Source organism: Maylandia zebra, linkage group LG6, assembly GCF_041146795.1.
Source record: "Maylandia zebra isolate NMK-2024a linkage group LG6, Mzebra_GT3a, whole genome shotgun sequence".
NCBI lineage: Eukaryota > Metazoa > Chordata > Actinopteri > Cichliformes > Cichlidae > Maylandia > Maylandia zebra.
In genome coordinates, this window is record NC_135172.1 from 34,276,452 (window position 1) to 34,291,060 (window position 14,609).

The 14,609-nt window shown below is 40.3% G+C and overlaps 1 protein-coding gene across 1 annotated transcript in view; it reads right to left on the reverse strand.

Annotated features, from left to right (window-relative positions):
- Positions 1-11,381: 11,381 nt before the first annotated feature.
- Positions 11,382-14,609, reverse strand: part of LOC101480237 (uncharacterized) — a 53,527-nt gene continuing 50,299 nt past the window's right edge. The window contains 5 exon segments of the mRNA XM_014410459.4: positions 11,382-11,649; positions 11,845-11,989; positions 12,406-12,489; positions 12,579-12,671; positions 13,551-13,640. Of these exon segments, the coding sequence (XP_014265945.3) occupies positions 11,508-11,649; positions 11,845-11,989; positions 12,406-12,489; positions 12,579-12,671; positions 13,551-13,640 (554 nt within the window). The 3' untranslated portion in view covers positions 11,382-11,507.

Sequence of the window (14,609 nt, forward strand, 5' to 3'; positions counted from 1 at the left end):
CCCAGGACACGCTGGAGAGATTATATCTCTCGGCTGGCCTGGGAACGCCTTGGCATTCCCCCGGATAAGCTGGAGGAGGTGGCTGGGGAGAGGGAGGTCTGGGCCTCTTTGCTTAGGCTGCTGCCCCCGCGACCCGGCCTCGGATAAAGCGGATGAAGATGGATGGATGGAAATATAGGATTAATATAACATACAATTAGGGAAAATGTAAGGAACACAATGTAAATGATATTGTAAAGTCATTAAAACAGCATACTCTGATTAAAAGAAACACATAATTGGGTAGGATAATAACAATAATAATGTTAAAAAACATGTACAAGATGGGTATGTATACTTGTAGCCAGAATACTATAAAGTTGTAGCATGCCAGACCATCTTGATTGAATGTAACTTCGCTCCACACAAGTTTTATGGTAGACATATTCATATTGGTATCTAATAAATGATTAATTCTTAGATTTTATCGAACGTTAATTTATAAATTGTTTCTGTCTTTATGTGTTTGTTTCAGATTATGCAAGATGAAATTATTCAGTCAGCAAGACACTTGCTGCAGTTGCTGACATCATCCAACTGAACTGCTGCTGTGATGAATCAGAATACAAGGTTTACTTTAGCAAGACTTATGAGTTAATGCTACATTTAACTAAATTGTTATATATTTTTTGTGTCCAATATTGTCTCCATATGATTTTGTTTTTTGCAACATCTTGCAGAGAACAGAGTCAAGGTACCAGCTTGGTCAACCCTAAAAGACCATCTGTTCATCAAGAAATGACCAGGTGAAAAAGTCATAAACTAAACACTCTGCATGAGCATGGAATTTAGGATGCAACTTTATATCTTACCTGCTCTACACTCAGGGCTTGAATTACAACAACAGTCAATCACATAAAAAAATATACTTTTGGTAGTTCTGTGTCTCTGTCTCTCTCCTCCAAACCCAGATGGCTGCTGGTACTGAACCGGGTTCTGGTTCTGCTGGAGGTTTCTTCTTGTTAAAGGGGAGTTTTTCCTCTGCACTGTCACTTCATGCTGCTCAGTGTGAGGGATTGTTGAGGTTGAGTCCATATGTCCTGCGAACAACTGCTGGGCAATGACACCATGCAATCTTCTGGGATTCCTTGGATAGAAAACCTGTGAACTGCACTTGTCCTTGGTCTTCACAGCTCACCTTTTTACTGTTTATTGAATCAAAATTCTCCAGTGACATGGATTCTACATTGTAACTGATGTGATGTTCTATAAAGTGGTTTTAATAAAAAAAAGGCAAAAATTAGTTTGTTTCTTTATTCAATTTTTGAACAGTGATACTCATTCAGTAAATGGCATGGCAGTGCACTATAGGCATAAATCTAGACCCCTAGATAAAACATGATGGCATTATAGCAGTGACAACTCCTCCACAGTAGCAGGTGGGATTTTTCTTTTTTGAGGACGGCTCCTTTTACCTGTCACTACAGATGGTCTGTTTATGTTTTGATCAAGAGCCTTTTTTGGGCAGCTGAAGAGGAGAAGTCTATCTTATGGCCAACCTCTGACTGTATCTTGGTCACATTACCCAGCAAAACCCAGTATGCAGGTTCACCTGTAACAGTCCTTGTGCCACAGATCAACACTGTTGCTTCTACATTAAACAGAAGAGCAGTGACGTGGGTGCAGGTCTCCGTGACTCCGGCCTTACAGCTGGAGTGGGCGGCTTCAACCTTCCCTGTGATGCTCACAATGACCCATGGCTGCAATGCTGGTTCATTCAGTCTTTGAGAGTGCAGTACCTGAAACACACACACAAAGTTCTTGTCTTTAAATGAACTATGAGCCAAGGCTGACATAAATGTTTTATCTACTTAATCATTAATGTAACAGTGTTTAGAAAGTTAGCACATACATGTAATTTTTCATTTCTTTATGTGTCCATCTATAGAACGCTGCATGTTATATTCTAAATCTGCCTGTTCTGTCAGAAACCTGCCTGCAGAAAATGAACCTAAAGGATGTAATCACTTTCAAGATGGAGAAAGCATAAAGTGACAATTATGAATCACTTAATATGATAAGGAGATTCTGCAGGTCATTAATGTATAAAATTAAAATAAAATGCATTTTTAGTGACACAAGATACAAATATGGAAGCAAGATGTATAATCGCTCAGTTTGGGGAAATTGTGGGTAGCCTGCAAGAGCCTCAACTTCTCCATACCCACAATGTGCAACAAATGGGCACAGCTGATCTTCAACAGTGGAACTGCTATACTTTGTTTAGTTCTTTCCAGTTTGTTTGTAAAATGTCCTTGCACTGGATAAACAAAACATTTCATCCTTGTTCTGGGCAATGTTTGCTGTGTGTGTTGTAATTCACCTCTGTGCAAACTTAGTGTGTGGTAATTTACCAGCATTTGAAAGACTGTTGTACCTTGACTTGCTTTATACAAATAAACTGGACAAAACTGGATAAATATTCATTAATCATTATGTATCTTATCGACCACAGAAAATTGCTAGTAGCGAACATTTTAACTTGGTTTCAGAATACAGTTAAAACTGGACATTTGAGACAGTCATCATGTGAGTTTATTCTATGCTTTAAAATCATTCAGTTTATAACAATAAGGATTTGTAGTTTACATGCAGAATATTAAACTTAAAGCACTGAGAATTATGATCGGAACGTAAAACAGTGCTAGTGTCTAGGGGTGCAACCATACAGAAAATTCACGGTTCGGTTCGGTACTTTGGTGTCACGGTTCGATATTTTTTTGATACAAAAAAAATGTTCATGCCTTTTTAATTTGTCATTTATTAAATTTTCACGGCACATTCCGCACCACATCTCTGTGCGTTCATCATTTTTTTGAAGCCAGCTGTTAGATTTGTGTTCTCAAGAGTAAATATATTTATTTATTTTATGTTGTGAAAGACGTTTTCTGATTGTCATTTTATTTTGAAAAGGATTTTATTTTGGTGATTATAGATTACTTCACTTCCTGTTCCTGTTGTTCCGAAGCGCGAACTGCTGAAGCAATGATGTATCTCATTCCCTTCCTGTGTTGCTAACAATAAAAGAAACGGGCAAAGTAATCAACCAAGTGAGTGTATTATTAAGAGAACATGGCCGAAGAAGAAGAAAACTCTTCAAGCTCAACAGGTTATGGGCCCAGGTGTGACACAACAGGAGGAAGATGGCAGAGGTTAGTGTTCAACAGAGACGAAAACAGTTACGAACTTTGGGAGGCGAAGTTTCTCGGCCACATGCGGATCATTGGCCTAAAGGACACTATATTATCAGTCACTAACCCAGATGCAGAGAAGAATGCTGAATGCTACGCTGAACTGATACAGTTTCTCGATGATAAAAGTCTGTCACTGGTAATGAGAGATGCGGCTGACGACGGAAGAAAAGCTTTAAAAATACTACGTGACCACTACGATAGTAAAGGCAAGCCCAGAATCATCGCACTGTACACAGAGCTGACGTCTTTACAGAAGAAACCAGATGAGACAGTGACAGATTATATTATCCGAGCTGAAAAAGCAGTGACCTCTCTAAGAAATGCAAAAGAAGTCATCAGTGATGGACTTATTATCGCCATGATCTTAAAGGGGCTTCCTGAAACTTACAAGCCATTTGCTATCCACACAACTCAAAGCAGTGAAGATTTAACATTCACACAGTTCAAAAGCAACCTACGAAGTTACGAGGAAACAGAAAAATTTGACAACAAAGTAAAAGTGGATAATGTGATGAAGGTTGATTTAACATCAATCACCTGTCATGGATGTGGAAACAAAGGACATTTTGTAAAAGATTGTCGCCAAAAGGGAACACCTAAGTGGTGTAACTACCATAGAAGCTCGACACACAGTGATGAGACATGTAGAAGAAAAACCAAGTACAGAGATGACGCAAAACTAACTAGTAAAACTAGAGGGCAAGAAAGAAGAGCAGACTTTTGTATTTAAAGTCAGTCAAAGACCACTGACTACTGACATAATGAGAGAAGGACTAATGGTGGACTGTGGTGCGACTTCACACATCATTACGGAGAAGAATAAGTTCATAAAGTTCGACGAGACCTTTGATCCTGGGGAACACTACATGGAGCTCGCTGATGGATCCAGGACAAACAATGTCGCACTCAAGAGGGGAGACACGAACGTCTCTCTACGAGACACACAAGGACACTGTACCACCATCACACTGAGAGATGCTCTGTTCATCCCATCCTACCCTCAGAGCATATTTTCAGTGAAGGCAGCTACAAACTATGGAGCACAGGTGATCTTCAAGAAGGGACAGAACGAACTAGTGAACAAAGATGGGACAGTCTTCCCCATCGAAGAATACAACAGACTCTACTATTTGAAAACGGTAAACATTGAAACATCACTCAATGACATAATGTCCTGTGATACTGTTAATCTGGCTTGTGATGTAAAAACATGGCACGAAATTTTAGGACATTGTAATGTTAGCGATGTGTTAAAACTACCTGATGTTGTAGATGGCATGAAAATCACAGGCAGGGGGATGCTAGATTGTAATGTGTGCACAGAAGGGAAATTCACTAACAACAGAAACAGACAAAGTGACCCAAAAGCGAGTGAACCATTACAGTTGGTACACACTGACCTAGCCGGCCCTATTGAACCAAGTGGCCAAAGTGGTCATAAATACACTATAGTATTTACCGATGATTTTTCAGGGGCAGTGTCAGTTTACTTCCTAAAACAGAAAAGTGACACGACAGAAGCCACAGCAAAGTTTCTAACTGACTGTGCACCATACGGCAGTGTTAAGTGCATTAGATCAGACAATGGCACAGAGTTCACAAGCAGTTCCTTTCAGTCTCTTTTAAGGGAAAAAGGCATAAAGCATGAAACATCTGCACCATATTCTCCTCATCAAAATGGCACAGCTGAGAGGCAATGGAGAACTCTCTTTGAAATGGGGAGGTGTCTCTTACTAGAAAAAGAGCTGCCAAAAGAATTATGGCCTTACGCCATTCAAAATGCAGCTCACACCCGCAACAGATGCTACAGTAACAGGACTAAAAGTACACCATATCAAATGTTAACAGGGAAAAGACCAGATCTCTCAAAACTGTGGATATTTGGATCAGACTGTTATGCATACACACATAACCACAAGAAACTTGATCCCAGATGTGAAAAAGGAATATTTGTGGGTTATAGTAAAAATAGCCCAGCATACCTGGTCTATAACCCTCGCACAGGAAAAGTGTCAAAACACAGGCTTGTGAGATTTATCAAGAAGAACACTGTTGAACAACAAACACAGACTGATGAATATGACTCAGAAATTCAGACTTATGAGTATGTAGTACCCTCAAAAGAAAGTACAGGACAACAAAATGAAAATGCAGCAGAAAACAGACCTCCTAGAGAAGAGGAAACCAACACAAATGAACCAAACCCTGACATAGAAAGAAATGAGGGTGATGAGCAAAACCAAACTGAGCGCTATCCTAACAGAGAAAGGAAACCTCCGAAATATCTAGAGGATTACACATCTAACTGCAAAGATTTAGCAAATGTAACCTCTGTAAGTGTTGATTATTGTTACAGAGCAACCTGTGGAATCCCCCAAACCTATAAAGAGGCGCTGATGTCACCAGAGGCACCAAGGTGGAAACAGGCAATGACAGAAGAAATCAACTCTCTGAAAGAGAATGACACATTCGAACTGACTACTTTACCTACTGGTAGAAATACCATTGGAGGAAAATGGGTCTACGCCCTCAAAGAAAATGAACAAGGACAAATATTCAAAGCCAGGTTTGTAGCAAAAGGTTACAACCAGACACAAGGAATAGATTACCAAGAGACATTTGCACCAACAGCAAACATGACATCTGTGCAAACCCTAATGCAAATAGCAGTCCAGAATGATCTTATTATCCACCAAATGGATGTTAAAACTGCATATTTGCATGCTCCCATTGAGGAAGAAATATACATGGAACAACCAGAAGGTTTTGAGCAAACAGAGTCAGGAGAAAACTTGGTGTACAAATTAAAGAAATCCCTTTACGGGTTAAAACAATCAGGTAGAAACTGGTACAAACTCTTGAATGACTACCTTGAACAAAATGACTTTGAAAGAAACCTTTCTGATCACTGTGTATACAGAAAGGACATTGGACACGAAACTCTACTGGTTATCATCTGGGTAGATGACTTGATCATTGCGGCTAGCAATACTAACTTGTTAAGCACATTCAAAGAAACAATGAGGTCAAAGTTTAACATGAAAGACCTGGGGAAAATATCCAGTTTTCTTGGGATACAGTTTATACAAAAAGAGAGTGAAATCAGGATGAATCAGAAGAGGTACATTCAAAGAATGTTGGAACGCTTTGGGATGTCTGAATGCAAACCCAGATCCACACCGTGTGAACTAAAAACGGACACTACTACATGTGGAGGAAATTATGCAAATGAGACTGTTAACTCAAGAGAGTACAGAGAAATAGTGGGCAGTTTGATATATGCCATGACGTGTACGAGACCAGATATAAGCTGGGTTGTTAGCAGACTATCTCAAACACTTGCTCAACCCACGAGAGAGGACTTAGTAACGGCAAAACAAGTCCTCAGATACCTAAAAGGCACAAACGACTTCGAACTGATCTTTAAGAAAAGCAGTGAGGATCTAGATCTAATTGCTTACAGTGACTCTGACTGGGCATCCTCTGTAAAAGACAGACGCAGTACAACAGGCTACTGTTTTGCACTTACTAAAGAGGGACCAGTAATATCTTGGAAAACAAAGAAACAGCCTACAGTGGCACTCTCAACATGTGAAGCTGAATACATTGGTCTTGCAACCACTACTCAGGAAAGCATGTACTTAACCCAACTGTTAAACGGCATGGACAGAAAAAGGTACACATGTACTAAACTGTTTGGGGACAACCAAGGGGCCATTGTGTTGAGTAAAAACCCAGTGAACAGACAGAGGTCAAAGCATATTGATGTGAAATATCACTTCATTCGTGAAGCGGTAAATGAAAGGAAAATCTGCATTGAACACTGTCCATCAGAAGAAATGGCTGCAGACATACAACAAAACCAGTTACAAGAGTGAGACTCAGAAAGTTTCAAAAATGGTTCTTTGGAAATGCATAAGATGCTATGGGTTAACAGCATGAGAACAAGGGGGGGGGGGGGGGTGTTAGATTTGTGTTCTCAAGAGTAAATATATTTATTTATTTTATGTTGTGAAAGACGTTTTCTGATTGTCATTTTATTTTGAAAAGGATTTTATTTTGGTGATTATAGATTACTTCACTTCCTGTTCCTGTTGTTCCGAAGCGCGAACTGCTGAAGCAATGATGTATTTCATTCCCTTCCTGTGTTGCTAACAATAAAAGAAACGGGCAAAGTAATCAACCAAGTGAGTGTATTATTAAGAGAACATGGCCGAAGAAGAAGAAAACTCTTCAAGCTCAACACCAGCTCACCTCCTGCAACTACTTTTCCGAGAATACGCTTCTTTTGTGGTTCGGACTCCTTCTGACATTTCTTTGGAGGTGGAGAAACATCACAGTAATTGCTTAAAGGAGCTTGCTTCTTCGACATCTTTAAGAGTTCTAAACAAATGTCTGTCCTCCCACTGTCGTTCTCTAAAACCTAAAAGAGAACTATGGATTTGATCAACTGGTCTCTGAATGCTATTGACACCCTTTTCTCAACGAGAAATCTGGGCTCGGGAGAGCCTGAGTGCCCTGGAGGGACTTTCCCTGCCGGATACACGATGGACGGGTGGCAGAACTGGAGGATCATGTGCCTGACGGGACTGTCGATCGAGGACGCTGAAGATATCTATCTATTCGGAACCATGATAACAGGGTTCATGCTGATCGGAGTTGGCTTAGCCCTGGTTTATCGGAGAAATAAGAGAGCGGAACCGGCTGTTCAAACCCCCCCAAGGCTGCCCGCTGGAATCGAAATGGAATGAGGCGCAACCTCTCACAACGAACGTAATATGGTCAACACCTTGGAGACGCTTGCAGCTGCTGTGAAGGCTCAAAACAACACCATTGAGCGTATGAGGGGAAACATCAGAGAGAGGCCTGCTCAAAATGAGACCCTTGAGCGACAGTTGGAAAACATCGCGGAACGGATCACTGCAGTTGTGAGGTCTCAGAATCAAAAGAACGATAACACCATGGAACAGAAGTTTGATACCATCATGGGGAGGCTCGCGACTCTCCAACGGGAGATCGAGAGGCCAGTGTCGGAGTGTTAAAGAGCAGCCTGAAAATTCTCCTGGGCTGCTCGCATGGAAATTAACAAAATCAACATGAACATTGCGGACCCCCATAACGCGCCAGCTGCAGGCCCAAGGCTGGAGCCGAACAATCACTCCCTGATAACGACTGTGTTACGGCTATTCTTCCCATCCCATGCAAGGACACCTGGATTGGCTGGAGGACTGTTTACTTAGCCTGATAGGCCGAAGGACACTGTCTCAGCTGAACTATGGACACGCACACATACACTTACACTGATAGGCACTCACTCATCCCCCTCCCTTTCCAACGCCTTCGATGCTTGTTTCCTGCGAGGGAACACGGCGGGTCTGTGTGCCGTGCTGGAATGGTAGCGCTGTGCAGGGTGGCTGCTGTGTTCGCTTCGGATTACTCCTCACCCCCCACCCACCCCTGTGGCTTGTCATGTCTTCACAATGTTGTGCTGTGGACATTTATGTGCTATTTTGTGCAAAGGAGTTTTTTTTGTTTCCTGTTCTCATGCTGTCCTACCATGGAAGCACAGCATGAGTAGGGGTCTCTTTTTTTCCTCTTGTACTTTCCCCACTGTAGTGTACATTTCAATGTTTTTTTCTCTGATTCTACCAATCTCCGACCTGTATCCCCATGTAATGTTTGTGCTATACAGTGGGGCAAAAAAGTATTTAGTCAGCCACCGATTGTGCAAGTTCCCCCACTTAAAATGATGACAGAGGTCAGTAATTTGCACCAGAGGTACACTTCAACTGTGAGAGACAGAATGTGGAAAAAAAATCCATGAATCCACATGGTAGGATTTGTAAAGAATTTATTCGTAAATCAGGGTGGAAAATAAGTATTTGGTCAATAACAAAAATACAACTCAATACTTTGTAACATAACCTTTGTTGGCAATAACAGAGGTCAAACGTTTACTATAGGTCTTTACCAGGTTTGCACACACAGTAGCTGGTATTTTGGCCCATTCCTCCATGCAGATCTTCTCGAGAGCAGTGATGTTTTGGGGCTGTCGCCGAGCAACACGGACTTTCAACTCCCGCCACAGATTTTCTATGGGGTTGAGGTCTGGAGACTGGCTAGGCCACTCCAGGACTTTCAAATGCTTCTTACAGAGCCACTCCTTTGTTGCCCGGGCGGTGTGTTTTGGATCATTGTCATGTTGGAAGACCCAGCCTCGTTTCATCTTCAAAGTTCTCACTGATGGAAGGAGGTTTTGTCTCAAAATCTCACGATACATGGCCCCATTCATTCTGTCCTTAACACGGATCAGTCGTCCTGTCCCCTTGGCAGAAAAACAGCCCCATAGCATGATGTTTCCACCCCCATGCTTCACAGTAGGTATGGTGTTCTTGGGATGCAACTCAGTATTCTTCTTCCTCCAAACACGACAAGTTGAGTTTATACCAAAAAGTTCTACTTTGGTTTCATCTGACCACATGACATTCTCCCAATCCTCTGCTGTATCATCCATGTGCTCTCTGGCAAACTTCAGACGGGCCTGGACATGCACTGGCTTCAGCAGCGGAACACGTCTGGCACTGCAGGATTTGATTCCCTGCCGTTGTAGTGTGTTACTGATGGTGACCTTTGTTACTTTGGTCCCAGCTCTCTGCAGGTCATTCACCAGGTCCCCCCGTGTGGTTCTGGGATCTTTGCTCACCGTTCTCATGATCATTTTGACCCCACGGGATGAGATCTTGCGTGGAGCCCCAGATCGAGGGAGATTATCAGTGGTCTTGTATGTCTTCCATTTTCTGATGATTGCTCCCACAGTTGATTTTTTTCACACCAAGCTGCTTGCCTATTGTAGATTCACTCTTCCCAGTCTGGTGCAGGTCTACAATACTTTTCCTGGTGTCCTTCGAAAGCTCTTTGGTCTTGGCCATGGCGGAGTTTGGAGTCTGACTGTTTGAGGCTGTGGACAGGTGTCTTTTATACAGATGATGGGTTCAAACAGGTGCCATTCATACAGGTAACGAGTGGGGGACAGAAAAGCTTCTTACAGAAGACGTTACAGGTCTGTGAGAGCCAGAGATTTTCCTTGTTTGAGGTGACCAAATACTTATTTTCCACCCTAATTTACGAATAAATTCTTTACAAATCCTACCATGTGAATTCATGGATTTTTTTTTCACATTCTGTCTCTCACAGTTGAAGTGTACCTCTGGTGCAAATTACTGACCTCTGTCATCATTTTAAGTGGGGGAACTTGCACAATCGGTGGCTGACTAAATACTTTTTTGCCCCACTGTATGTGTAAGGTCGGGGGGGTCCCATTTCACTGCAGGGCAACCTGCATGTGACGAATAAAGCTTTGATTGATTGATTGTGTGTGTGTGTGTGTGTGTGTGTGTGTGTTGAGGGGGGGGGGGGGGGGGGGGGGGCGCCAGAGGGAGTGTTTGCCCAGGGCGCCAAACAGGCTAGGACCACCACTGCACACTTTGTAGAGGGCATATGATGTTTTTGTTTGTGGCTATAATTTCTGCTTGCCTTATCACAGTGGGGTGTCGACCACTAATATGGCCCAAAAAAGTAAATTTACTGAAAATGAATCTGAATACTGCCAGTGCTTCAAACAGCATGACTCATTCAGTCATTCACACCCATTCTATTAAACATCCACACATATTCATACTCTGATGGATGCATTGGAGACAACCAACAAACCTCCACTTAGTGGATGTCCTGCTCAACATCCTGAGTTACAGCCACCCTAAATACAGTGTTCTTAAAATGTAATATGGATAAATACTGTTTGTTTTTCCACAAAATTACCAAAAGAATTATGCTTACAGCCTAAAATTACAAAATTACATCCAGCATAATTTGTGTCCCCTTTTTGTTAAAAATATTCAGAATTTAGGTACTACTTAGAATTACTTATTCACTCTTTAACTGTAACTACAGTGTAATTATTTCTATTTCTAAAATATAAGGTGTTAAAAAGTGATACACAATTTACAATTACTTACGCAGCATTTAAAATTACTATTATTATTTCAAAAGTTTTATTCTTCGTTGTGCTTGTTACATTTCAAATGTATTAGAAATGCGAGAAATTTTTCAACCACCATAAACTTAACAAAAGACACTAAGAGCCAGTACCCCATTTGAATACATTTTAATCACTGCAGTGAAATGGTGAAACCCTTATGTTATATTGGTTTCTGTTTTACAGAAAATTGTAAAAACAGCAGAATAACAAAATTAGATTTTTTTTGTTTTGTTTTACTAGCCGATGCAGCTAAAGAGTGAGTACTGATTGACCATCTCCTCCAAGCCCAAGCAGGTATCCCGGTATTTGTCAGTCTGACACTCTTCTGCTGTAGGCCAATACTCAACCCAGGTTCTCTCACCAATTACGTACTCGAATCTGAAAAGAACAATTGAAAGAAAAATGGTGTTTGTGTGACCAATCAGCAAAATACAGAATAAAACAACTGTGATAAATATACACAGTTCAAGAAAATTACATTTATTCACTGAAGGTATGATTAATGAATAGAACTCTGAGATTAGTTTAAATATACACCACACACAAGCACAGCCAGACAAACAATATACTTACGTATCTTTTTTGTCATCTCTGTGAATATCTTTATCTGAGCCCATGAGAAGGTAGGTTTTTCCTTGTTCCAGACTTAAAGCTTCTCTGCAGTGTTGATAACTGAGAAATATGCGCTGTTTATTCAGTGGACCAACATCAAGACTCCCTGTAATTAAGATATGACAGTTGAGAGCAGTGATTTATGAATGACTGAATGTGTTGCTCAAACACAGTGCTGCTGTGTCCATATACATTCCTAGTTGTATCGTCATAATAGTGTCTTATGTGTAATATAAGTGTTTTGGCAATATGCTTGTGCTGAGTATTAAATGTTAAATTAGAAAATGGGTATCAGCAAGACAAGCCACACTGACTTACTGATAGCAAATGGTGTCAACCACTAAATGTACCTCTTAGTACAAAAGCATGCAGCAGTTTTATAAAATGCTCGATTTGTCCTTCAAATTGCCTATTTTTTTGTGGCTATAATAGAAAATAACCATCACTGCTATCTTAATGCCACAAAAAACAACAACTAGTAATTTCTCTTAAAATAGACGTTTAAAGGACGTAGCTACTTGCCTTCTTTGATGGGGTCCAGCACTTTGACTTTGTGACTGTCTGTGGATAACTCTTCTACAATCTCTTCAACCAGTACTTTGTAAGCTGTGGGCAGCCAAAGTATAGTTTTTAGCTTTTTGCATTACTATATCCTATTAAATAAAACTAAATGTAACCCATTTATGTTTGTTTACCAAAGTCTACTTTGCTGGTCTCTGTACTTTCACAAATCTTAGCTTGGCGGTCATCATTGGGGATTTTTTCCTTCTTCTGCATACTGCAGTTCTCTGTAAGTACACAATACGGACAGGGTAAAAATGCAAAGCTGATGTATACATGTGTGTTGATAGGTGACTGCAGGTATATGAAGGTCAACTACACAACAAATATATCAGTAAGCATTTAATTCCTGCTCTGAGTGTTGTGACTACAGTCTCTAACATAAACCTTTGATTATTTACTGCAAAACAAATTTTAAATCACATTTGCCAAAATAGGCATCTTTCAGATTTTATAATTGTAGATTTGTGCATACATCTAAAGTTACTAATAGCACCCTAGCTAGTTATGAAAAACAAATGTGCTTTCACAGGCCAGAATACTGCAGTGTGAAAGTATACCCAATGATTCAAAAGCTTGCAGAATCACCTTTAGCAGTAATAAGTAATTGTTTTCTCTAAAATCCGTGTCTCACTTTGTTTCAAGAATTTTAAGTTTGCCCATGTGTAAGTCTATCATATTCTTGCTACAGCATTTCAAATGGGTTGGGGTCTGGACATTAGTCCAAACTATCCTGTTGTAGATTTGCTGTGTGCTTGTGCTCTTTGTCTAGTTGCATGAATCAGTTTTTCTCACGCTTGCATCACGCTTGATCTGATTAGTCAAGTAATCGCAAAAATAATCAGTGACTAGTTGACTATCAAAATAATCATTTGTGGCAGCCCTTATGTATATGTGCATATAAATGGCCGATAAACGCAATTCTGATTCTGATTTTTGCTCAAAATTTGACTTTTAAAATAAAACCTTTACTTTAATAACACTTCTACTGGTGTTTTCTGTACCATTTAAAGTTAATATAAAAATACATGAAAACCTTTTAATTACAGTTTTAAAATAAGCTTATTTAATCAGATTTATATGATTATATATATAATTGTGTTTACCTTCAGCACATGTGCATATGTTATCTCTACAGAGCTGCAGTAGTTTTCCAGCTTCCCTCTCTGGATGGTAGAATTTCACGCAGCGTGTTTCTGCATTGAGGGAAAAAAACAAGTATTTGACTGTTATTTTGTGACAGTTATGGTAGATATAACAATGTATATGAAAATGATCGAATAAAATGGCATAGTGTGCCTATTTACATTACACTGCCAAAAGTATTTTGCTCTTCTCCCTTCACACAGAAATTAACTTGACTGACATCCCATTCTTAATCCATAGGGTTTAATATGATGTCAGCACAACCTTTGCAGCAATAACAGCTTCAACTCTTCTGGGATGTTTTCCACAAGGTTCAGGAGTGTGTTTATAGGATTTTTTGATCATTCTTCCCAAAGTGCATTTGTGAGGTCAGACACCAATATTAAGCAAAAAGGCCTAGTTTACACTCTCCAATTTTAATTCATCCCAAACCTGTTCTATTGGGGTGAAGACTGTTGCAAGATAGTAAAGTTCTTCCTAACCAAATTTGCTCATCTATATCTTTATGGACCATACTTTGTGCATTGGTGCACAATCATGTTGGAACAGGAAGAGACCATCCCCAAACTGTTTCCACAAAGTTGGGATGGTGAAATTGTCCAAATATCTTGGTATGCTGAAGCATTAAGATTTTCTTTAACTGGAAATAAGGGGCCAAGCCGAGCTCCTGACATTCCATGAAACTCTCTATGCTCTGTGCTTGCTAATCTGAGGGCCACATGAAGTTAGGAGATCTGTAGCTATTGATTCTGCAGAAAGTTAGCAACCTCTGTGTGCTTCAGCATCTGCTGACCACACTCTGTGATTTTATATGACCTACCACTTAATGGCTGAGTTGCAGTTGTTCCTCATCACTGTCACTTTGTTATAATAGCATTAACAGTGGATTGTGGAATATTTAGTAATATTTGAGGAAATCTCATGACTGGACTTGTTGCACAGGTGTTATCCGATCACAGTAAGAGGCTGGAAATCACTGAGCTTCTGAGAGCGACCCATTCTTTCACAAATCTTTGCAG